Below are 24,477 nucleotides of genomic sequence, written 5' to 3' on the forward strand. Positions count from 1 at the left end.
AAATGTAATCCCTGCCTACACCTTACAAACTAAGGAGAGTGCTATTAAATGTGTAAATGTGAGAGTGCTATTGATAGCGTCTGCTGTCATGGGTCTGTCTCAGTGACAGACTGAGGCTGCTGTTGTCTTCTTCTCTGATCAAAACTGTGTCCCCTTGCGGATACTCAATGAATTGCACCTGATTAAAAATATTAATTCTGTGTCTTTAATGCATTTTTTTCACTTTTACATTATCCTGCGGGCCTGATTGAACCTACTTGCGGGCCGGTTCCGGCCCGCGGGCCGTATGTTTGACACCACTGCTTTACATAATCATCTCGCGGGCCGGATTAAACTCCTTTGCGGGCCGGATCCGGCCCGCGGGCCGTATGTTTGACACCCCTGATCTAGTGAGTGGAGAAGACAACATGAAGTCGATCAGACTAGCCTAGAAAATTACCACCACGCCACCAAGCTTTGGAACTCACACTCATTTCAAAAACAAAAGCAATACACCCAAAGAATGCTCAGCTAAACAATAGTGATCTCAGCCTCTGTTCCAAAACAAAGGACTTTTTTTTTTAAAGGAGCTAGCGAGGTGAATGATCAAAAAAAGTGTTCCGACAGCATGCCAAAAGTCAAGCGCAGTGCTGTATCATTACAAACAAACCTTAATTACATGAAACCGTGGAAAACTTAACGATGGAGATGCATGTTCTCACTTTGCCGAAACCAGACACCCACAGCACCGGGATGAAAAACGCAACGGCAAATCTATTTTATAATAACGGATATCAAGTGCAACCCATATTTGTCACGTCTGGTTTAAGAGCCAATCTGACGTTTGTTTGAATTTGTCGAGACACATGATTAGACATAATTCCATACAATCAGTAGTGGCAGTCGTTCATCGGGACTAAAGACATTTCATCTCGCTTGCTCGGTTTCTATTCAGCTTTCCAACAATAACACCTCCCCAATGAAAGGAAATTCCACCGCCTTCTCTGCCCTCGGCTGAAACACACTTAATCCTGCGCTGGTAATGAGGTCACCTCACCAGCTCCGTTTTAGCCCTGGGATTTGGTTTGATGCCACATCTATCCTGAGTGAAAGTTCCAATTTTGAATCCATGATTCCCAATTTTTCATCCTCGTGTTATGTTGAGAACCAACTTCCGACACTGCACTGAAGCAGTCAGATCTCAAGATCAGCAAACGCCGCCTCAAGTGGAAGTGACAGTGTGTCTGCAAGACACATTAGCAATGGGAGGAAATTGGAGGTAAACAGATACAAAAATGCAATCGCTGCTGGAAGCGGCGAGGCACAGGGGGCAGGAAATAAACTTGTATTTAAGCTGATTACCCGAGCAGAGGCCAGGCCTCTTCTTGCTCGGGCCTCTTCAGCAGCCCAACCTCGCCACGACCAATGTTGTTAATTAGAGATTGTTCGGGGGAAAAAAGGCACCCTTGTCAAACTCACTGTAGTGTTCGTGATGGCTGGCTGGAGGGGGACATGCCGAGCTCTTAATTGGGCCTGTATGCTGTATCGGTGGCTGGCCGGAGCGCTGGTGATGATTGCTGTGAGCAGGTGGCCGTGGTGGCAGCTCCATGCAGGCCGTCCCGGGCCAGCCTGTCTGTTCTTGTCAGGGCCTGGAACACTGAGCAGACAGCTCCTGAGCCCTGCGCTCATTACGCCAAGTTGCCCACCCTGTTGCCTGGCAACGCCCCCCACTCCCCCTCCATAACACTTCCTGACTGGCCCAACAATGTAACCCAGAGTCATGACAGACCGCTTCAACTTTGTCTAGTAATGAGCGAAAGGTGAATACGCCACTTCTGGCAGTATCCTCTTTCAATACAGCAAGTTGTGCATACTTGTCATAGGCCCTTACAATAGTCAGGCGCATTTAGAGAAGTAAAACTTAAACCAGATTTACTTTTGAGTCATATGTGAATATCAATTTCAGTCAAAAAGTAATAATTATGATGTCATTTTTATGGTGTCAATCGCATAATTTTCAGCCCCTTAAATACTTAACTCTCCATAATTGTTGGCACCACTGGTTAAGATGTTTTAAAAGCCTTCAGATAAATTAAATTCTTATTGCGCAAGCTTACTCTCATACTGAAAATTGTAGAAATGGTTCACTGAATGAGCTAAAGAGGAGGATGAAAAGGAGCGGACTCACGTCACTGGGTGAATTAGAAAGGTTGTGCAAAGAGGAATGCTTAAGAGACATCTTTCTGATCTCCCCCATCTTGTGAAACATCATAGGAGAAGATTCCATGTTGTTTTGTTGGCATATAGGGCCTGTACAAAGTGTTAACATCGGGGGTGCTAATAACTGTGGCACACATGATTTCATTTGATGTTAAATAATTATTTCTTTATGTGCTACCCCCCGCCCCCCACCACTGAATAAATGCACTTAAATTCAAGGTTTTAAAAAAAACAACAACAATTGCAACATGCTTTTTCTATAATACAGCCAGGAAGACAAACGAAAAAGACAACAACTGTAACTCAGTAAATTGTAAAAACAGTCATTCTGCGCAGAGGATAAGGAAATATGCCTGTGAGTATTGTTATCTTATGTGCCTTCATACACTGATGCACCATTCGTGTTCAAATATACATTAATTTAGCGATAGCACTGCGACTAGCTATGCTATTCGTTAGCCCAGCTACTCCATTTTGTACTGTGTGTTAGCATTACAGTAGGGGAAGGTGAAGTCGAGTGGTTGCTTTAAATACGCAACATGTATTTCTCTTTATGTTTATTTACACAGTCAGCATCAACTGGGAGTGGCAGTAAACACCCCGAAGTCTCTTTTTGGAAGAATTGTTCACTGCAAACTGTTGCTTAAAGTTAGTTCATCAGGCACATACAAGTGGCCACAAAATGGTTTGACAGCCAACTTGTACAGTCTATTGTTTTGTTTTGTTTTGTTTTGTTTTGTTTTGATGATGCATACACCTCCTCAAAACAAATAAATGTACCGGTAATAAAACAAAGATTCAAAAAGAAACCAGTAGCATAATTCAAGAACCTAGTCGCCTTTTCATTGTGCTTCCTATCAGTCCCGGGTGACTTGGTGATACAATACAAGAAGAGAATTAGGAGAGTTTCTCATGAAAATAAATTTGGATAAACCACTAACATTCTTTGACATTTTTTTTTGTTTTTTTTTTAACATCGAGCAGAACCTTGAACTTTAGCTATGAAATGAGACGACATATCTCATCCAGCCACATAAAAATATGAAACGTTGGAATCCTATCAAAAGCAACAGCATTACTCACTAATCTGGCAGTAACAGATTGTATTTATACGTCTAACGGTTATGACTTGAATAAACACCAACTTTTTTACTACGGTGTGTCTACGATTCGTAATCAAATTAATTTAATCCAATAAGCAATAAACTCATGACATATCGTCCCCACAGTGCTGTCGGCATGCCGAGTGCAAAAAGTCAACTTGAAATATCTTCTAGCCGCAACCCAGAGGCTCACATACATAAAATAATAATCCAAACCGCTCCAAGCCAAACCATTCTGCGGTGTTGACCTGGTTGTTGAAGCTGGACTGTCAGAGAAAAACTTAATTTATCATGCCAAGAGTCCCACAGCACTGGAAAGTGGAAAATGGGTTCATCATTCGTCACGGGTAGTTCGCATGTCTGGAATGTCTCACTTTGTACACCCAGGATATCGGACAAGATGGGCGGTGTTCGCGGAGATCAGGAGCGCTCTCACGTTGGGGGCGATCAAAGCCTGCGGCGCTAGCGCTACAGCGGTCACACACAGCTGCGCCTTCTCTGGGTTTGCACTTGGGCCGCTGGTGCGAGACCTCACAGTGGAAGTGCCCTGTAAATAAATGGTTTTTGTCACCGTGTTCACACATTCCTCCAACCAATGAGTCCTCTCAGCCTTGCGCCGTCATTAGCATGGGTTGCTATCTTCACAGTGGCGTGGGGAAATCAACTCTTTCCAATTCTAGACTTTGCGATTGGACCATAGGACAAGGTTTGCCGTTGTCATTTTCACGCTTTCACTCTTGATCGGCTTTTTGCTGCTAACTTTCAATTTCGAGGCCGTGACTCTCAATTTGCCAATCCAACATAGTATTTCGGAGAGGCATGTGAGGAATGCTCAAATGCCTTTGTTGGCACTATTTGCTGGAGATGAAATGATAAGAATTTTTTTACTTAACACACCATGTGCATGAAGATTAAGCAGGATGGAACGCATTCTCATTCACATTCTGTGCAGCTAAATTAGATTTGTTAAATAGAATGAATAGGGCTAAACAAAGCGTCCGTTCGATGGTTGACATAATTATTGAAGATTTAGTGTTCCAACTGAATCGTGGAGAACCGACCTGAGCTATACTACTTGATCAAAAAATGTCTTGTTGATTCCCCCTTTCAGTCGAAGATGGAAGGAGTCAAAGGGATTTATCTTACCCCATTCCAATGCATCTTTCATCACATTATGTGGGGAGGCGATTGGGTGTTTCTAACTGACCAATCGACAAAAAATAAAAAAATTTAAAAAATGAGAGATGGAACCATTATCGCAAGCCAACGGCGGAGAAATAATTTTCTCCTGGTTGGTCTGACATGACAAGCATGTTGAACTTGAGGTGTCAAGGGAGGTGAAGGACCTGCCAAAGAACCAGCATGTGAAGGTCTACAGTATGAGGGAGAGGACAGGGAGTAAGGGAGAGGAAGGAAAATCATTAATCACGTCACAGTCTTGTTCTGGTGAAGGCAGGAGAAAGGCCAGTGGAACAAGAACGCTGAGAGTACGGGTGGTCAATCAGTTTACAAATTTCAGTTGTGATCGAGGACTTCATTGCAACTCGGGTTGCAAACTGCCGCCCACTCTGCCTTGGCAAACCGCATCATATCAGGGCCAAATCCCCATGCCGTGACCTGTGGCATTCCCCTGCCTGCTGCGCGAAGCCGCTCGTTCCATTTCAGGCCAGCCTCCGTTGTTTTACTGCGGTTACATTGGATCGCCTTACATCCTGGATCTGCCAACACGTTGGGTCTCTGTTCAGTTTTCCAGGCATTTGTCTTTTTCTCAAAACACACACACACTAACTTTCCCACTTCCACGAGATCCAAACATACTGCAAATCTTTTCCATTTTGCACACCGCAGTATACCTCTGCAGACACTTTCAACCCGTCCCACATAAATAAGTCCCATCTGAACAGGGGACGCAACTCGACAGGGTGTTTCATAAGTCTTCTGTATGTCGCTTTACAAAAACTCCTTCCTTGGTTAGCAAGATAAAACCGGTTTCACGAGAAAGGTGAATTAAGCTTTCCACTGCGGTGGTCTTGTCAGACCATTGTTACGTCAAAATCTTTTTTTTTTTTTTTTTTAAGTAAAACGTGGTGTGCACTGATTTCATGGCTATCTACTAATAATACCATTCACTCGGTAAAAGTCGGCGTTTTGGCTATGTTCAGACTGCAGGAAAATTTGACCCCAGTTGTTGTGTTTTTTTTTCATTTTTAAAAAAAATGACAGTGTGAATGATTCACCTAAGCATCAATTTTTTCAGGAAATATAAGTTGGCTTTTCATATCTTCAGCAGTCACTGAGATACAAGATGACGTAAAATGACACAGACTTATGAAACGCACCCGTATTTTCCTTGTGTGTCACCTCGATCTTTTCAGATAATAAAATGCTGATCAAACACAAGTAAGGTTTGGCTTTAACTACTGCTACACTTGATAAATGAGAACAGCATTATCGGCATCAGCGGGAACCTCGCCATACACACACGAACACACACAGTGCTGATGGACCAAAAAAAAAAAAAAAACACTGTGAAAACACATCCCCTGTGCTGTAGTTCATCTACGATTAACGCTACTATCAATCATCTTCTGATCTCATGACAACATGTCCACTGGGATGCAACAGTAGTTTTTCAATGTGCAGTCTCAAGGAAAAGCTCATACTTCCGACTCAATGAGTGAAAACAGAACACGAAAATAGAGACACTCGGTCCAGCGCAGATCTCTTTTAAAGCCGGACAATCTTTATTCAGATCGGCGCTGAATTGTAAAGTACACCATGAACAATAAGATTCACGCATTATTCACTGAGAAATGAATGCTCCTTTCCCATTCTGCTCGGCATGGCCATGAAAGGTTTTCACTGGCACCCCCAAAAGTTATATCAGGGCCAGAATATTTCGAAAAACTGGATCAAGTGGGGTTCGTCGTGTGCTGAGCCGATGCTGTATGGGTAATGAAAACCACTGCTGGTCATTCATTGGTAGAGCAGAAATGTTCCAAATGTGAAGACCCAAGCTAACGTTAGCTTATCCTGTTGGATGAGCTAATGTTAGCTTATCCTGTTGGACTGGATGCTGTAGAATTATTCTTGACACCATGTAGAAATCAAGTACTGTATTTTATGTGTGATGACTCACTCACAGTGACTTACTGACAAGAAATTAGAACGGGTTTTACTGCCCTGTGTTTTTAACGAGTATCTCGACTGGACGTTCAAAACATGGACGTAAACACCAAGCTATTTCAGTTTTGTTTTGAAGACAAGCGAGCCAAAACAAGAGCCGGTGGCCCTTCCTCTGTTTTAATAAACCAAGCGTCATCCGCATGGGGGAAAATGAACATAATGTTTGACACTTCCGGTAAAATCTCACTTTAGTACATGCGCAACAAAATGAGGGCATAAATTTGTTATTTAACCAACAAAAACATCAAGGCAATGCTTTGTGATAGCGTGAACCTTCGTTTATCTTGCTACTCATTGTAACAGGAGCAACATGCAGAGGACCATCCTTCTATCATAGGAATCTTTTATTCTGACTATTATTTGCAGATATGCTCTCATTCTGATGTTGACCGTAAGTCTGCTTCAATATTTCACAATTAAGACAAGATCATCATTATTAGTCCCATACTGTGGAAATGTAAGATGATTTGGGGTTTTAATTTGCATACATTAAAATGAATATGCATAATGACTAACAAGTTAACATTTTTTTTGCAGTAAGGCTCTCTCTCTATATTTTTAAAACTGGTAAAACACACACAAAAAAATAAACTTTTTTTTTTTGGTCCACTTTTGTCTTTGCAGTTCACACATCAGCCTCAAAGTTCTGTGGTTTGGTATTCGAATGTCCGTTTCCACCTCTCCTGGCTTAAAGTGAATCTATTGTTTTCTTTTTTCCTGCGCCTTAGCAGGTCTAGTTATTTGCCAGCAACGTATGCATCCATATCTGTACGCCTCTCAAACGTGATTATGAGAGTGAACGCAATCCTGATAATTTGGTCAGAAATGTGTGCGTGCAGATATGCACGACTATACTGTATGTGTGTGGGAGGTCGGAAACGGATATGTAAAGGCTGAGGTAGTTCCTTGGAAACAAAGGCCCCCGAATCACATGAGTCTTTCCTTTCACAGGCGCCCAAGGCTCGCATCCACCTCACTGGAACGCTTGAGAGAGAACATCCTGGAACTGCCACCCCCTCGTTTCCCTTCACCTCACCGAGAGAACATCACGGCAATCAATAACGCATTCGTTTGTGAAACAGCAGCAATTGTTACTACAATGCTGTCATAATGGGGGGCTTTGGTTCAGAAACTGAAATGAAGTCAAGTTCTTAAAAAAAACAAACATATGACCTCTTTAACCCTTCACTACCCTATCACAGCACAAACTCTCGTCGTATCATCTTTCACTCTGGATAATCAACTTCTCTCACTTTTCATCCCTCCACTTTTGCAATGCTCTTATGCTTCGTTTTACTGGCCTGACTGCGCCGTTCAAAGGTCATCCCTCCACCCCTCCACCTTCTCTTTTATGTTCTCCCGCCTCCTTTCCTCCTCTCCTTATGGGAGGCCCCTTTTCCAACACGCCCAGCACGGCCGGCATTCCACAGACTGTGGGAGCACCATCAAACGCTCGACAAGCATAGCAGACGGCCGCTCGCAGCCACATGTAGGGTGACTGAGCCGTGGCCTCAACTGCCATTAAGCCACGCTGGCGACTTTGATTGGGGAAAGGAACTGTCGGAGCGGCGGTGCAGTATGTGTGATGACAAGGAGAAAGCAACTGCGTCTGGGGTGATAACTGCGTCGCATTAGCCACTTGCAAGCTACCACACGGGAACACGGGTGCCACTGCAGGGGCCTCTCGTGTGGGTGCTGGAGAGGGCGGCAGCTGCAGTGGACTTGCTGGCTTCTCAGAGCACTTCTTCATCTGACCTCCCAAAATTCTTCAGGGCGCAACTACGCTGACACACAGCTCCAATTTCAGTCTCTCAAGCAAGACCAAGTGCGATCAAGCATGGGCCTGTACATCAATGCACGTGTGACACGTCAACTCTGATAAATGGTCAATGAATTCATAAATGCAAATGCAATGTTGCAGAACTTGTAAAGCAAGCTACAGTAGTCCCTTGTGCATTTCAAGACTTTCGTTCCAGCACCCCTTGCGATTGATGAAAATGTGCGAGAAAAAAAAAATTATGGATGTATATTTGTTTAAAGCATTATACCTAATAACATTACAAAATATGCATGTGAGGTTCAGGTTTTATTTTTCTTCTCTTGGGGTCGCAATCACATTCTACAGTGTAGCATCTGTGACTTTGAATGTGTGTGGCTTGAAAAGATGGTCTGCCCTGGTGAGTGATGTGGCAGTCAGTAAATTAATGTTGAGGTGGCTATTGGTGGTTCAGAATAACGGTTGGCAGTTGCTTCCCTGCAGCTTGTGTGTGAATGTACTTGTTATGTTTGTTCAATAAAGTACTGTAACTGAATGTGCACCAAAAGCTGTGTCTGTCATGAAAGTGGACGAGTAAGTTCACGATTGTTAATATAAAACGTACACCCAAAAAAATGACAAGTCCTCAATGATGAAGAGAGGTCGCATAGCATTTGTGCCCTATAGTTCTGAATTTAACATTTGGAAAACATTGGCAAAGTTCCAGCTTATATGACTTTAGAATGGTTCGACTTTAGACGGTCCACTGCCCCCCACCACCCTGAAAAAAAAAGAACACTACTGTATATGCAAACTTGTGCATAATGTGTAGATCCAAACATTGAGAGATGATATCACGAGACTCTTGTTAAATGTGGAATGATCCGAAGGTTTTGCGAAGCTACTACTTCTAACACTTAGGTTGACGTGAATAAGAAGAGAGACAAGTTTATTGTTCCTCAGGGCGGGGCTTCGGCTAGTCTCCAGTTGTGCCAGTGTGCTGTGATTATTAATGCTCACATCTGGAATGATTTTGCCAAGGAATCCTATAAAGAACCTAATAGGCTCTGCTCCTCTAAAACATTTTGGCGACTGATTAACAGATCTTGTTCACATCAACGAGCACCATCTGTGATTTATTACCTTTTTACTTGTTCTCTTTCAATGTAATGGAGAATGAAGAGGGGTGAAGATTTTGTACGCAGGCCTGTAGAGGAAGGGAGGACAATCATGATGTGTTCCTCAGAAAATCGAATGTAATTTATAAGTTGGCATTGCGTTCACTTGCAATCCTGAGGACGGGACAATTAGCAGTTACAACTGAGCATACGATGCATCAAGGTGAATGGAGCATGAGCTAGCATATCCTGCCTTCTGGGGTCTAGCTGGGGTGACCCTTTAATTTATGAGTAGGGTTAAAATCATGAACTACTGGAGATTTGCTACAAATTAGCGTTCCTAATGCCATAATGTCACCACTTGACACTTTAGTTTAGGAACGTGGACATGCATTGACAGTCGAGTCCTGCACAAAAACAGAATTTTGGGGAAAACGTGAACTACTTTTTACTACCGAGGCGGTAAAATGGTTTTCTCTCAAATAAACATGACAGGTTTTACTTGACTTTTAGCTGCGATGAATGTCAGGTGAAGATTTCTTACCGTGTAAAAAAAGAGTTGAAGACGAGCACTTCGGTATCAATTGCTAGTTACCCTTTTTTACCACGAGATGTCACCAAACTTCAAGTAAATCTGACGCTACATTTATGTTCATTTAGAATGTCAGAAAATTAAGGTATTTGTTCGGTAAACATGTTCGGTTTCAGCACTAAATTACTCAATTTTAAGGGTGAAAAGTATGAAGGATGTGAGAAAGGTCAAACTAAATTATTAAAGGGTGAAGAATGTAAAGAAAGGTAAAATGTGTTTTAATTCGTCAAACATCTTGTTCTATGACAGGAGAATAAAGTCCTCAAAAAACAATTGATCCCTTCGAATGTAAAGATGTAAGTCAAGAAACTGGTGATGAAAATTCGATTGGAACGGCGAATACACGGAAGTGACGCGTAATACGGGAAGTAAACAGGAAGCGGGGTATGCTCTTGTCGACTGCTTCATATATCGCTATTTCCAAAACAGACTACTTGCCACCGTTTTTTCTTCCGTCATCTAGTTCTCCGTTAATATGCAGCTGTAAACACGACGGCCAAGAGAGGTAATGTTAATGTTCCAGTTTAAAAAAATGTATGAGCATCACGACGTTATTTTGCGGACTACATTTATTCCGAATTCCGAACAGATTTTATTTCCATCTTTAAATCCGTTTTCTGCAACATCACAGTTGTTATACTGCACATTTTTACTCGTGAAGATTGAATGGCGCGTAATGCTACAGAATGCAAGGCTATTAATAATAGCCTGTTATACAAATCGCCCCATTGCCTCTTTGTTCCATGTTTACGTGTGGAAAAGAATGCCATCATTTGTATTCATGTACGTGTACGTGATCGATCATTCATCTGAAGCTCTGTATATATTTAATAATCACATTGCACTATTGTACAACTGCACTCTGCATACATTTACATTGCACAGTAAGCTCTACCCCTGCCCCAGAGCCTTCTCTGAGTGCTTCATGCACTGAAATGATTCTTCAGGAATCCTCGGTATCGCCATTTGTTACGGCTATCTTGATGGTCATTCACATCTTCAAAACAGGTCCGCTTAATGATGCTCTTGAGTGTAGAAATGAGGAAAAAAAGCTAGGTCCGGGGGAGTAGGGAGATTATTGCTCCAGCATGTCAACGTTTTCCTCAACCAGGAGCTGTCAGATGCTCAAGGCATTGTGAGCGGGCACGTTGTCATCGTGAAGCAGCCGCAGGTAGTCCTGCCACAATTTCTGCCTCATCTCGAAATAATGGAAGGAAATGTGTCAGCATCTCTTTAGAGATGTGCTGGTTGATCATCTGGCCAACACCGAAAGGGAAAATTATTAGTTTTCATTTTGGTTTTGAAAAATATCCTTTGTGAGACTAGTCTGGGAACCTATCTGACACACCTTGTATATTTATATATGCCTTGCATTCAGTAGTATTACTTAATCACTGCTCAAGAACTCCTCTTTAGTCGTGATCCGCATTGACTTATACTTATGATGCGCTCCAACAATGAAGCCGAATATAATCGTGATCTCAATTCAATTTCAGTTTGTGAAATGCTGGCGTAAAACCAGTAAAAATGCACAGCCGCTTACAGGAGTTGAAAAAGGAAGAGGAGACTCTCCTCAAAATCAAAGTCATGCTACAAGACCAGCTGAACAGGTTAAAGGTGAGTGTGGGAGATTTCAACCGTTTTTGTGCTTCCAGTGGTTTACATGATACATTTCTGGATGTTTAATCTGCGTTTTAGTTTGAAGAAGGTGCTTTGAAATCAATCATAAGAGCTCAAACTGAGGAAGCAGCACCTGAATGCCCATCTCCAGAAATTGAGGTAGCATACCAGCACCTCTCCGATTCACCAGATAGAGTGCAAACTCTAATGAGACGATTCCAAGATATTGTCTTTACGTACAATGATCATCAACCCTCTGTTCTGATGCCTTCAGGACATCAACCTCGACGATGAAAACAAGATAAACTGCACCAAGCTTCTGCTGAACACCGCTGCTGATTATGATATGGAGGAGGAAGAGGAAGAAGATGAGGACGAAGAAGAAGAAGAAGAGGAGGAGAATGAAGAGGAGAACGAAGACGACGACAATGAGTTTGGGTTTGTGCCCGACGGGAATGATGATGAAGAAGATGACGATGATTACTGAGCTGCTTAACTTCCTTGATGCGTAACGTGACCTCAGTGTTTAAACAATCCAACAACACGTTATATAGATGTGTTTATTTGTCCGCAGATGTAATATTTTCATTTAATTTATTGTCGCGGAGTTTGGGGGTTGTTGGATTCAAATGTGGTGCTCATATCGTATTCTTCCCACTGATGAAAGGCATTAGGGTGTCAGTAAGTTTTATGATCTGTGTTTCAAGTGTAGATAGAAACGTCACACCAAAATAGCCTTTGATGTTTAGATGCTTCTTCCCCATCAGTCAGACTATAGGGTGCCACTGTTTAGCTGAAAACCACAAATCAAATGTTGAAACGTGCCTGTTAGCATTAATAGGTATGGCTGGGCCATAGAAAAATAGCATAAGCACAAAATAAACGTTTTGGTATGTGTTTTTTTTTTTTATGTTCTAGAAGACAATTTTTATTTACATTTGTTACTGACTTGACTTTGGTGAGAATTATGAGCGTAAATGATTTTCTTATTAAAATAATGTGTCAAAACCATTCCTGTTCGATTTGTCGATGTGAATCCAGTACAGCCGATAGCAATGTTTTAATTCTTGCTGTACTCTAGGTCAATGGGTTATGCAGTGTAAACACTTTCTGCCAACAAACCATTCAGCATTTTCTAACAGCTCCAACAATGCAGCGGGCCTCACAATAGGACCAGCTTTGAAACTCATAGCAGGGCCAGCTCTGCACACGTGTGCACTACGACAGGAGGTGGACCAAAATAGGGGAGCTCTCCTCTATACGTCTGTACACGGCTTTACAACTTGGTGGGCCGCAGTCCCAGGAAGCAGGAAAGAAAAAAACATTTGCACTGGGACTGGACTGACCGGACACCTCCTACAGATGACCTCTTCTTAAACGACAGGTAATTGGATTGGGGATTGTTCCATTTAAAGGCGTCGTTTGAAGAAGCATATTTGGAAGCTTTTTTTGAGATGGATGTCATGCTCCTCAGTCTAAGGTATAATTAAGTGTATTTTAAAAGCTGTTTAAATATTTTTTAAAAGTTTTTAATATTGACAATGTAAATATATCACCGATATTTTTTTTTAATGTGTAGCAAGGAAATTCAGTCTTAAAATGTTGAATTTCAGCGGTTTTTGAATTTCCGTGAAATTGTTTAACATCGCCTATCTTGAAGTGTGGATCAAATTGATGCTGGAAGACAATAATAATAATGGGTGCATATTAACAGTTGCACAAACGTTTTGTCCCTTAATGTTACGATAAAATAATCCAGAGTATTGCGGTGCGTTTGTGTTAGGATATATCTGCAAGGCATGTTCTAAAATGTTTATGTATACATTTTCTTGACCAAAAAATGTGGACATTAATCTGCACTTGCATCAAATTCTATAAAATACATTTAAACATTTTTATATCTGTGGGGTGGTGATAGGACCTGAATGTCACGTTTATGTGCAAAATGTTTTTGCTTACAGATGTGAAATCAAAGTTGAGTTGTGTCAGCCTCAGCAAGATTAGTTCACAGCCCATCGAATTTGAATGGGGGGAGGGGGGATGTAGTGGAGTGTTTGGGATGAGGGACCCCTCAGGCGCCATCACATGCCTTTATGCCAGACATGGGCAACTGGCGGCCCGCGGTCCTTGATAAATTATAATTTTTTTTTTTTTAAAGAATTATTTGTTAATATTTGCAAACCCAAAAGATTATTTCAAACACTGATAAACATGTTTTCCACATGAAATAGGGAAAATAGCCTTGGAAAAAAAAGAAAAAAATTCTAGGATAAAAGAAAGCAAAAACAAAATCGCAAATACGCAAATCCACCGGTGCTGAATTTTAAATATGCAAGGGTCAACTGGAGTTATTAGTTGTAATATCAGCAATTATCACTAGATGGCAGACATGACTTAGTGGCACTTACACAGTGTCTTATACTGCCCTATAGTACGTGAGTAGGCCGAATGTTTTTTTCACGGATTTTGAATAATATTTAGGGTAAACATGGTACCTTGATATCAGATTTTGAGTGCAAAAAAAATCCAAAATGAATTCTTGTGTTTCACGATTATTGTTCAGCAGTTTTGTGTCGTGCTTGAATGATAAGTTTTAGGCAAGAGAGCCCATTTGCACTGAAGGGTGGTGGGGGGGGGGGGTTATTTTGTTGTTTGCTTCAAACCCTTTGTCATTGCGTTAGGATAAGGGAACTTTTATATATGCACTGAAGAATGTATTATCCCAAATGGAATATGTTAAGTCATGTATTTTACACATATGCATGTATTTTGTCCATCTAAGTAGCATTTTAACCACTTCATTTGATTGTCTTCTTTGTCTAAATATGTGACTTGTCGAAAATGTCTAAATCAAACTTTGCAATCCAGTACATCTAAATTGTGAATTATGTGGACAGAAGTAGAGGAGATCCAGACCCCAAGTGCGCCGCAGGCTGAAGAATACCATGTGGTCTGGCTGTGCCCTCGGTGTGTGCCATGTGCTTGTGTTGGTGCTGTGTGTGTCTGCGACTGAGGACTTCGACTGGACAAAGAACGACCACGGCTCCTTCTATTATGGCACTTTTCCAGCTGGTATGATCATCCCGACCTACCGATGTTATTTCCACAATTCGCAAAGACGATACAGAAAGCCGCTTATTGCCATTTCCAGCGAAACTACAAATCCTTAACCATTTCCAGCAGCCCTTAGTGTCCTTATTGGCGAATGATCGCTACCGATTTGTCTGTCAGGATTTTCGTGGGGTGCCGGCAGTTCAGCCTATCAAACAGAGGGAGCCTGGGATAAGGATGGAAAAGGCCTGAGCATCTGGGACGTGTTCAGTCACAAAAGGGGCAAAATTCAACAAAATGACACGGGGGATTCCTCTTGTGAGGGTTACTATAAAGTCAAGGTAGGAGGAGGATCCGAAGGTGATGACCAGCCACGTTTCACACAACAAAGAGTCCATTGCTTTTTACAGGATGACGTGTCACTGATGAGGGAGCTCAAACTGAACCACTATCGCTTTTCCATCTCTTGGCCTCGACTCATTCCCACGGGCATTAAGTGTGAGCAACTTCAATGAATGACACATACACTCTTTCTTTTGGATTTCCTCATTTACTCCCTTTGCTTTAATCGCTAATGTAGAGGGGAAACCGGTGGCTGAAATTTCCCCTTCTCTTCATCACAACACACACACACACACACACACACACACCCGCAAGTGTACTTTATAAGTGGTCGCGTGATGAATGTATTTTTCTACATTCAATTCACAGCTGATCATATCAACGAAAAAGGAATTCAGTACTACAACGATCTGATTGATCACCTGCTGGGCAGCAAGATCACTCCCATTGTAACTTTGTATCATTGGGATCTCCCGCAGGTTGGTGCGCAGAGAATAAAAGCCGAGCACCCCGCCAACCCCCCTCTCCATAATACATGGTCTTTATTGAGGCCCTTCATTCTGTTTTTTTCGAGGTCTTGCAAGAGCGATATGGTGGATGGCAGAATATAAGCATGGTCAACCATTTCAATGACTTCGCCAACCTGTGCTTCGAAAGATTCGGCAACCGAGTCAAGTATTGGATTACATTCAGCAATCCATGGGTATGCTTGCATCGCATCCAGTTGGATTTGACATTTTTGCTGTATATAAGGTCTGACATGTTCATCAATATATAGTCTGTAGCGGTGGAAGGCTATGAAACAGGTGAGCATGCCCCAGGACTGAGGACGAGAGGGACTGGAGCATACCGGGCTGCCCATCACATTATTAAGGTAGGACCAGCGGTGGGTGAAACGGTCCCATTACTGATATAGTTCCATTGGTCAGGACCACTGATCGTGAAGCCCCATGGGCCAGGGGTGTCCAACGCCGGTCCTCGAGGGCCACAACCTGTTTTTTAGACGTTTCCCTCTTCCAACCTAACCTGATTCAAATGATCAGCTCATCAGCGAGCTCTGCAGAAGCCTGATGACAATCCTGATTATTTGAATCGGGGCCACCAGGGAAGGCCTTACTGAGAAGTTACAACATATTATCTCAAATGTGATTCCCCCCACCCACAGGCTCATGCCAAAGTTTGGCACACGTACGATACGCAGTGGAGGTCGAAACAAAATGGTAGGCGATCACTCAACTGAGCACACTGCATATATTTCTCTGAGTCCGTTTTTTTCTTTCTAAGCGTTGCCTCCTGCATCTGCAGGTCTTGTGGGCATCTCCCTGACAGCAGACTGGGGAGAGCCCGTAGACATAAGCAACCAGAAGGACATCGAAGCAGCCGAGAGATACGTGCAGTTCTCCCTCGGCTGGTTTGCAACGCCCGTCTTTCACGGAGACTACCCTCAAGTGATGAAAGACTTCATTGGCAAGTTGACATCACAGTTTAGTGCCAAATAGAACTGCAAGTTCTTCGGAAACAATCAGTGAATGCTTTGATTAGTGTAGCAGAGATAAAGGAAGAACTGAACGAAAGGTTTTATTGCAAGAGAGGGCAGCACAGTGGCCCACAGAAGGAAGACTTTGAGTTTTAATCTTAGGCTAGGCCTTTCTTTTAACTAGCTTGCATCCTCATCCACAGTTCCCTCCAAATGCATTGGAACAGAAAAGTTGAGTCCCTTGTTTTTGTTGTACATTGAAGACATTTGGGTTTCAGATCAAAAGATGAATATGAGACAAAAGTTCAGAATTGCAGCTTTTATTTGCATCTGATGTTTTTTCACAACTCAGGGCAGAAAACCTTTTGTTTGAACTTCATTTCATTCAAAATGCTTTTCCAGGCCTTTACTGCGGCCTCTTTCAGTTCTTTTTTTTTTATGAGGGTTTCTGCACAGGTAGGAAGAGTGTCCAGCAGGGTCTCGGGGCATCTCGCCTGCCCACATTCACTCCCCAGGAGAAGAGCTACGTCAAGGGTACTTGTGACTTCCTGGGCATCAGTCACTTCACTACACGCTACATCACCCAGAAGAATAATCCACCGGGCCGCAGCACCAGCAGCTTCTTCATGGATCGCGACTTGGCCGAGCTGGTTGACCCCCAGTGGCCTGACCCTGGTTCGGAGTGGCTCTACTCTGTGCCGTGGGGGTTCCGACGCATGCTCAATTTTGTTAAGGTGACTACTGATGCAACTTTCAGCTGAGAAAGGAATCCTGATTGAATTTCTTTTTCTTTTTTTTTTTTTTAGACTCAATATGGAAACCCAATGATTTATGTGACTGAGAATGGAGTATCCGAGAAGATGCAATGCACAGAGCTGTGTGATGTCTGGAGGATACAGTACTTTAAAGACTACATCAACGAGATGCTAAAAGGTGAACACGCTAAAGCTCCTGCACATACGTCTTTTTTTTTTTTTTTTGTCTTTTGCCTATGAGAAGGAACTGAATTTTATTCTCATCCCGCTCTCAGCGCTCAGAGATGGCGTGAATGTCAAAGGTTACACCGCCTGGTCCCTGCTGGACAAGTTTGAGTGGGATGAAGGCTTCAGTGAGAGATTTGGATTGTATTACGTGGACTTCAGGAACAAGCACAAGCCTCGCTATCCTAAAGCTTCCGTTCAGTTTTACAAGCGCATCATCAGCTCCAATGGATTTCCCAATCAGAGAGAGGTAGGAGGCACTCGCTAGGATTAAATAAAAGAGTCTAATCTACTAATTATTACGCTGTATATGCGGATCTCAGCATAATGTATTTAAAAAAAAAAATCGGAATAAAAAGAATGCACCTGAATAAATAATACTGCTCACCAGTGTAAACATTATATTTGGACTGTGAACCTCTCTACAGGTTGAGAACTGGAGGAGGAAAGCGATGGAGACCTGCTCATCAAGTAACCAACTCCTGGCTGCAGGTCAGTCTGCCATGTTAAAAAAAACAAAAACAAAAAACAAAAAAACACCACTGCTCAACTAGCTGGGGTAAACAAATAAAGATTCTGACCTCAAATGTCCAACTTCAGAGGAAAACCGTAAATTAGAAAAGACAATCTGACTTTATCGATGCGACACTGCCTCACACATGAATGAATCCAACTAGATTGGCACTCAGCAGAGTGTAAACCTGACAAACGAATTACCTTGGCAGAGGTAAAGTAAATTCAGGAAGCGGAAATACTAAAACTAGCAAAGGAAATCTGAGATATCTTTTTTGTTTGCCCCTCCCTCAGCTAGAAGAAAGGCAACGGATCATGCCGAAAAGCCAAGGGTTTGGCCTGTGCATGATGAAGTTTAGAACTTGCTTGAGGGTACAAGTCTTCACTTCAAGTGTGCCGTTTTTGTGATCTCGCGCTTCACCATTTCACTAACAATTAACTTGCATGAAGTGTGCCGCTTGACCGCGATTAAACATTTGCCCACGTTTCCGGCTACGAGTGACAAAACAAGATGATGGCTATCGAATAGCAGGATGAAATTTTGGAAGTGGCCTGGCGGTGGTGCAAAACTGCTTGTTGCGAGAGTTCCTACTAGATGCATGCAGTACTCAAAGGGTTATCGATGATTGTTCATCATCTCTGAGTTATTTCTCTTTTTTTAATAGAGGATCAGCGGAGTACTGCTGCCAATATTCTAAGACTTATACATGGTAAGACACCACCTGTGCTCAAAAGGGATAAACTATGGACGATAAATAAGAAGAAACATGTTTGAAAAACTCAAAACCCTTTGAGTGCTGCGACATGCCTTTGTTTTTTTGGCAGCGTCTAATGCTTTTAAGTTTCTAAATAGTGTGTGTTTTTTACAGACCCGCTGACCAGCCACATGGAGATGGTAACTGAGATTGTTGTCCCGACTGTCTGCACGCTCTCCATTTTACTCAGTGCCATCTTCCTCATGTTCCTGCTCCAGAGGCGCAACTAAATGGTGCACACAGTCACAACCCCGCAATACACAACCACTCGCACAAGAAGTGAATCAGATATTTAATGGATTGTGTGTTCACATAAATACATTCTTTTTGGTTGAATTTCAATTTGATGTGGAAAAAGTGTTCGCCATAACAAAGAAAGCTGAACATTTTTTGAATCTTGCCCATTAAAACATTGCTGTGAAATATCGCGCCCACCCCACTGTCTTGTTTTTGCTTCAAGGTTGTGGAAGTTGCCAGGGGACAAAATTCTTCCTGTGAGGTTTGTGGCGCTAAGTTACCTGACAAAAAATGAGAATGAAAAGAAGCGCCTCTTCTATTGCCTTGTTGCGTAAATTCAGGCAAAATTGACAAGGCTGCAGCACACCAAGGTGGAGAAGCAGACAGACTCTGTGCTATCGTCGCTCACTGTTTCATTTGCTGTTTTGAAACGCGAAGGATGAAAAAAAAATGAATCACATGTTATGTACGTGGCTGGAATTTTCAGTTGGATGTGTTGGAGTGGACGAAACGTAAATTCAGGCAAAATTGACAAGGCTGCAACACACCAAGGTGGAGAAGCAGACAGACTCTGTGCTTTCGTCGCCCACTGTTTCATTTGCTGTTTTGAAACGCGAAGGATGAAGAAAAAAAAAAATCACATGTTGTGTACATGGCTGGAATTTTCAGTTGGATGTGTTGGAGTGGACGAAACTCACCGGTTTCAAAGATGACGTGATCAACCAGTGGTCTGTCGCTGACCTGTAAGGATGTCTTGACCATGTGAGGCCCTTGCCCACTGGACACTTCCACTCCCCACACAAGTGGATGCTCACTGTAGTAATTGTGAACAAAATAGAAACACTGACACGGTCTCCATGTCGTGAGGAACAACCCGTGTGGTGTCAGAGGTCATTGGGTGTGCCGCAAAAGCCGACATTCAAGAAAAATAATGTCGCTTTGTTCATCCATCAATGGCTGCTATGTAAAGTGACAGTCAGAACAATTACATGCTCTTCCACTAGATGGCAGAATGTACAATTGACTTTTGTGCCTAAATTAAGATGGAATCAGCAGACATTTTTGTTTAGCGGTGTGGCATAAGATTTTTTTGAAATGCAAGCAAAGTATGTGTCTTCACTCAATAAGAGTTGATAAACACTGTTCAAAGCACACCAACTGTGCACAAATAAATGAATCCAATCACCCCGACCAAAGCTGCACGATAAGAAAATAGATGACATTTTAAATCAATTCATTTAATTCAGTGCACTCATCAGTTGCTGCAAGGGATTCCCGCCTAACTAATAATGCAGTTGCGGTGGAAGGTTACTTTTCCTACTTGCAAGCATATTTGAACCAACACTACACGAATGACAACGAAACCAAAGGTAAGGCATAGCTTTTCAAGCCATGGATAGCGCATTTAAAGTGAAAGAGTTTGGAAACAACGGAGCAGCTTTTGTGCGGGCGGCCGTCTTCCTTACCTCTGGTAGAAATGAGTGATCAACGCCGGTTTGATTTGCAGTTGGAACTCATGTGTCTCATCATAGGGGGAAGTTTTGTAGTGCTGCAAACACAACCTACGAGAATGGAGAAGAGCACAGAGTAAAATTTTAGCAATGGGTTAAAACATTTTTAAAAAAGCAATGAGCAAACGTGACCTACTGTGTAAGGAGGAAGAGTCTGTCATAGGGCAAATCTAAGAATGTTCTGCAGGTCACAACTACTTCCAGGAGATGGTGCAGTTTCCTCAGTCGGATAACCTGCTCCTGCAGATCCACCTCTGTGTTCAGGTAATAACTCTGCGTGGAGTCAAACATACTCAATATCTGCTTTACAGCCGATGGCAAAAATGTCTCCAAGCTTACCAAGTTGTTTGGAGTTGTCAATTCTTCCCCTGAGGAAAAGAGATGAAATATCGTAAAAAGGCAATGCATTTGCTATACAGGTTGCGCACTCCATTTTGTATGACATGTATGTATCAATGACAAATAGGACAATCCCTTGGGTACAAAATACTGATTCGCAGTGTTGTTTCGAGTGTACCAATGAGGTAGTTGAAGTAATCTTTCCTCATCTTGTCAAGGCCCATTTCTAACAACATTTGGATAGGTGTGAGGTCTGTAAGCGACACGTGCTCGATCTTCTGGTGGTAAGGCTGCAGGATGAGCTTGCAGAGAGAGCTGCTATTGTCTCTGTGAATCTGGTGGCAACACAAATAATATAAATTACATGGCAGTCAATGACGCAGCCTGTCATTTCTCTTTGTCAAGCAGTTGAGAGAAGCCTTACCCACGGCTTGATGTAGCCGTAAGTCAGGGCCTCGATGACCAATTTCAGGCTGTCTTTAACGTCTTGATAGCATACAACACCTGGAACATGATTTTTTTTTTTTTTTTTTAACCGCTGCTTGAGTTGTGTTACAACCACATGAATTCGGGTTTATCTAATGACGGAACTGACTCACTCTTTCTCAGGCGAACCCACAGCTGCTCCACAAAATCCAAATCACCTCGCACCAGGAAAGAGTGAAAAAGCGGAGGGTCGGTTTCAGGGTCTGTCTTTAGAAACAAACAAAAGAATATAAATAGGTGGGATGGGGTGTCAGCCACACTCAGTGAAAAGGTCAAGTGTTAACCAACTACCCGTCAACTACACAATGCTGTTTACATAATGTACAGTGAACAGTTCAAAGATCTTTTATAAAATCAGGTATATTGAGAAATTAATATGGTATTTCTTTTTAAATCGGGCATATTTTATATTCATTCTGCGACAACACCACTTGATGTCGTGGTTCATACATTGTGGACATTACATCAGCGTTTCCCAACCGTTATTGAGCCAAGGCACATATTTCACATGAGAAAAAGCGACTCGAAGAAAATGCATACACAAGTCAATTATTGTACCTTCTAATATCTAATGGGGGAGCATTTAATTGTTCTGCTTGTCACTTTATATATCTGGCATTATTTGTATTCAATAAAATATTTGGGGAGCAATTACCGGTAAATGCAATACAGGTGTATTGTGGCATAAAATATAATTTTGTAAATACATTTTCACTAACTGATGAAAAGCAAGTATATACCTTTTTTCCTTAAATTCAAAAATATTTTTTATTGACACACCAAAGGTGAAAAATAGATATTTTCTGAAAATATGTTTCTGTTTTACTGTACCTGTGGTGGTTTTGAACCCTGCTCCTGTTGTGACATGGTGAGTCTCTGTAGCTCTTAAAGAAAAAAAAAAAAGTATTATTACAGGTAAACCCGCAAAACTTGAAAAAAGAAATAAATACCTTCAAGGTACTCCGTGGTCAGATCCACTGCTGACTTGCTTTCCAAAGGATCCAACCACTCCACCTCACCAGTTCTTAAACCATCAGCAAGAACCTGAGCGAACAAAGAACAGTTAAAAAATGCCGTATTTTTTTTTAAATCATTGAAATTTGGCAGGATTGCTAAAAACATTCCTTTCTGGTGTGTCAAATGTATCCATGCACCCACATTCACCGTAGCACTTACTTGTCGCAGCTACCAAACATTTATTTTTTGCTTTTCAAGGTTTTTATAACACAGCACACAAGAAATCTCTATTCTCACCTTACTGGAGGAATTCACATACCTGAAGAAACTGCAGCTCCCTGAACATCTCAAACATGGGGCTCCTCATGTCTCCAGTGGCAACTTTAATATTCTGCAACATTTTAAATGGTTTGTTACGGTGTACGTTACAGTTTGAGAAAAGACATGAGAGTGTAAATTCAGCTTACTAGTGTAGCTGTGGAGGACAGCGGGGGTGTCTCGAGGACATTCTCAACGTGGCTCCACTTAAAATCCACTGTCACGCTGCTTTGTGATTCAATTTTTGAGTTTTCAACCACAATGGAGCCAAACATGTTGAACCGTGCGCTTCCCTTAATTGCCATCTAGAGGCAGTCACAAAAGGAGTCATATCTTGTAACAGCAAACTCAAAGTAGAATAGTACGACGTTGGTTTACCGTGGATGGGTGGTGCCTTTTCTTGTGCTCTTGTTTCAACTCGTCTAAAGTTAGGAGTGCACTTTTGTTCACAGGGCCTAACAGTTATGTTGGAATACATGTTTTGAAAAAGTCACACAGAGGTTCATTTTGTTTCAAGATGCATTAAGCATTCCGTGCTTGTACAATACCTTTGCATGTAACAGAGTATAATTTAACACCAGACATTTTACTGGCCACACAGACACCTTCAGCTCCAAACCAGGTTGTACGAGCTGGATCCGACATGTCACATCGTACCCACAGAGGTCGTAGGGCAGGATCATCCACAGCATGAACGTTGACATTTTGAGATAACGTGTACCAGGACAGCATCTGCCTTTAAAATTTAAAAAAAAAAAAAAAAAAACAGAAGAAAAAAAATATTTCTGCTTCATTACGCCTGATCAGGAGTTACTAATATGATGACTACAGGCACCTGGTCGCCCCCACGGATCACATGAGTAGCCTGTGAACCTGTTCTAAAAATAGCTCACTTGTGGTGGATAATGTTATTTCCTAAGAATGTTGAAGAAGAGATTATTTGAAAATGCCAACAGACTGGAAGCACCTTGCTTTTGTGATGGTGAGAGGCTGTGGTGTCAGTTCTGTTTGAAGGGCGGTTAACAAATTGTCGTCTGTGCAGATTGATGTCTCAAGCGTCGACTCATCATCAGAATCTTTTAATTTAGGAAGCTATGAGCAAACAGAAATAAAGTTCATCAATAAAAAAAGATAAGTTACGGGCAGTCAACAAAAATTTTCTTAAAATTAAAAAGTTCTCACGGCTTTTTCACAAATGAAGACTTCCTGGTCCTCGTAGTCCAATAAATTCAGAGCGGCAATTCTATCTCCATCCTTCTTCAATATTTGGATCTCATCCTGAAAGCAAGAGGTACTCACGACTAAATAAGAAAACTATTCGAAAACGTACGATCGTCAGGAAACGCAATTACCTCATAAGTGTAACAATGATTGTTTTCATCTTCTTGAAGATTCCTGTACCGAAAAAAACCACGAACAATTCAATATTTAGTGCACTTCACAGCTAACGGCTACCAAAACAAGGCTTTTTGATTTAAACGATCTCACAGCGAATAAAATGCGACGAGACGTCTAGCTTACCTGAGTGTATTAAAAAACTCTTTCACACTTGATAAAACCTTGGAGGCCATAAGTGAAAAAGAAACGCTTTTTGTTGCTATTCCAACCTGGTTGTTGCTGTTTCGATTTTGACTGTCGCGCGCTCTGCTAAAATGACGTCACAGGGTCAGAGTTCAAACAAATAATAATCCTTTCAAATTCATTATGAGGTAAAGAAATGAATTATGGAGAAATACATTCAAAAATCTGCTTTGCGTTCATTGTGGAAATTAAACGATGACAAAAAATAATCATGTAATATTCAGAAAGTACTTCCGTTTTTACGTCCACTTTCGACAACATGGCGTAAAGAAATAGTCCCCACGAATGGTATGAACGTAAATGTACACATTTGTATCTAAAATGTACAATCGTAATTTAATTGCTTGAATAGTAAT

At 41.8% G+C, this 24,477-nt stretch overlaps 3 protein-coding genes and 1 long non-coding RNA gene across 8 annotated transcripts in view; 2 read left to right on the forward strand and 2 right to left on the reverse strand.

The window, feature by feature from the left end:
• The window catches only part of LOC109519424 (uncharacterized), a 25,036-nt gene extending 14,775 nt beyond the window's left edge, over positions 1 to 10,261 (reverse strand). Inside the window, exons 1-2 of the long non-coding RNA XR_002168963.1 lie at positions 9,907 to 10,261; positions 9,388 to 9,451 (exon numbers count right to left, since the gene is read on the reverse strand). This is a non-coding gene — a long non-coding RNA (uncharacterized LOC109519424). The remainder of the gene's footprint in view (positions 1 to 9,387; positions 9,452 to 9,906) is intronic.
• A 70-nt stretch (positions 10,262 to 10,331) lies between these two features.
• On the forward strand, positions 10,332 to 12,585 carry snapc5 (small nuclear RNA activating complex, polypeptide 5). Its single transcript, XM_019875939.1, has 4 exons — positions 10,332 to 10,459; positions 11,451 to 11,571; positions 11,653 to 11,733; positions 11,849 to 12,585. The coding sequence occupies exons 2-4, from the start codon at positions 11,482 to 11,484 to the stop codon at positions 12,059 to 12,061; spliced, it is 384 nt and encodes a 127-aa protein (XP_019731498.1). The 5' UTR covers positions 10,332 to 10,459; positions 11,451 to 11,481; the 3' UTR covers positions 12,062 to 12,585.
• Positions 12,586 to 12,660: 75 nt separating this feature from the next.
• lctlb (lactase-like b) lies at positions 12,661 to 19,221 on the forward strand. 2 transcript variants are annotated; one of them, XM_019875930.1, is made up of 15 exons: positions 12,661 to 12,958; positions 14,472 to 14,646; positions 14,806 to 14,966; positions 15,036 to 15,123; positions 15,337 to 15,446; positions 15,542 to 15,670; positions 15,746 to 15,841; positions 16,133 to 16,187; positions 16,273 to 16,434; positions 16,901 to 17,178; positions 17,251 to 17,377; positions 17,475 to 17,674; positions 17,853 to 17,916; positions 18,603 to 18,647; positions 18,807 to 19,221. In XM_019875930.1, the coding sequence occupies exons 2-15, from the start codon at positions 14,520 to 14,522 to the stop codon at positions 18,920 to 18,922; spliced, it is 1,758 nt and encodes a 585-aa protein (XP_019731489.1). In that variant the 5' UTR covers positions 12,661 to 12,958; positions 14,472 to 14,519; the 3' UTR covers positions 18,923 to 19,221. The 2 variants fall into 2 exon arrangements, with proteins under 2 accessions (XP_019731489.1, XP_019731490.1); XM_019875931.1 differs by lacking the exon at positions 18,603 to 18,647.
• On the reverse strand, positions 18,970 to 24,208 carry zwilch (zwilch kinetochore protein). Of its 4 annotated transcripts, none has more exons than XM_019875935.1 (18): positions 24,062 to 24,208; positions 23,893 to 23,935; positions 23,723 to 23,818; positions 23,508 to 23,632; positions 23,089 to 23,276; positions 22,919 to 22,995; positions 22,690 to 22,845; positions 22,542 to 22,613; positions 22,216 to 22,309; positions 22,097 to 22,149; positions 21,379 to 21,472; positions 21,204 to 21,283; positions 20,958 to 21,114; positions 20,780 to 20,808; positions 20,577 to 20,713; positions 20,396 to 20,491; positions 19,628 to 19,743; positions 18,970 to 19,337 (listed from the first exon to the last, which is right to left on the reverse strand). In XM_019875935.1, the coding sequence occupies exons 1-18, from the start codon at positions 24,109 to 24,111 to the stop codon at positions 19,267 to 19,269; spliced, it is 1,734 nt and encodes a 577-aa protein (XP_019731494.1). In that variant the 5' UTR covers positions 24,112 to 24,208; the 3' UTR covers positions 18,970 to 19,266. The 4 variants fall into 4 exon arrangements, with proteins under 4 accessions (XP_019731494.1, XP_019731492.1, XP_019731491.1 ...); XM_019875933.1 differs by having other exon boundaries at positions 18,970 to 19,349; XM_019875932.1 differs by lacking the exon at positions 18,970 to 19,337 and adding an exon at positions 19,441 to 19,530.
• Between the last annotated feature and the right edge of the window lie 269 nt (positions 24,209 to 24,477).

The sequence above is a fragment of the Hippocampus comes genome, unplaced genomic scaffold (assembly GCF_001891065.2).
Source record: "Hippocampus comes isolate QL1 unplaced genomic scaffold, H_comes_QL1_v1.1 scaffold142, whole genome shotgun sequence".
NCBI lineage: Eukaryota > Metazoa > Chordata > Actinopteri > Syngnathiformes > Syngnathidae > Hippocampus > Hippocampus comes.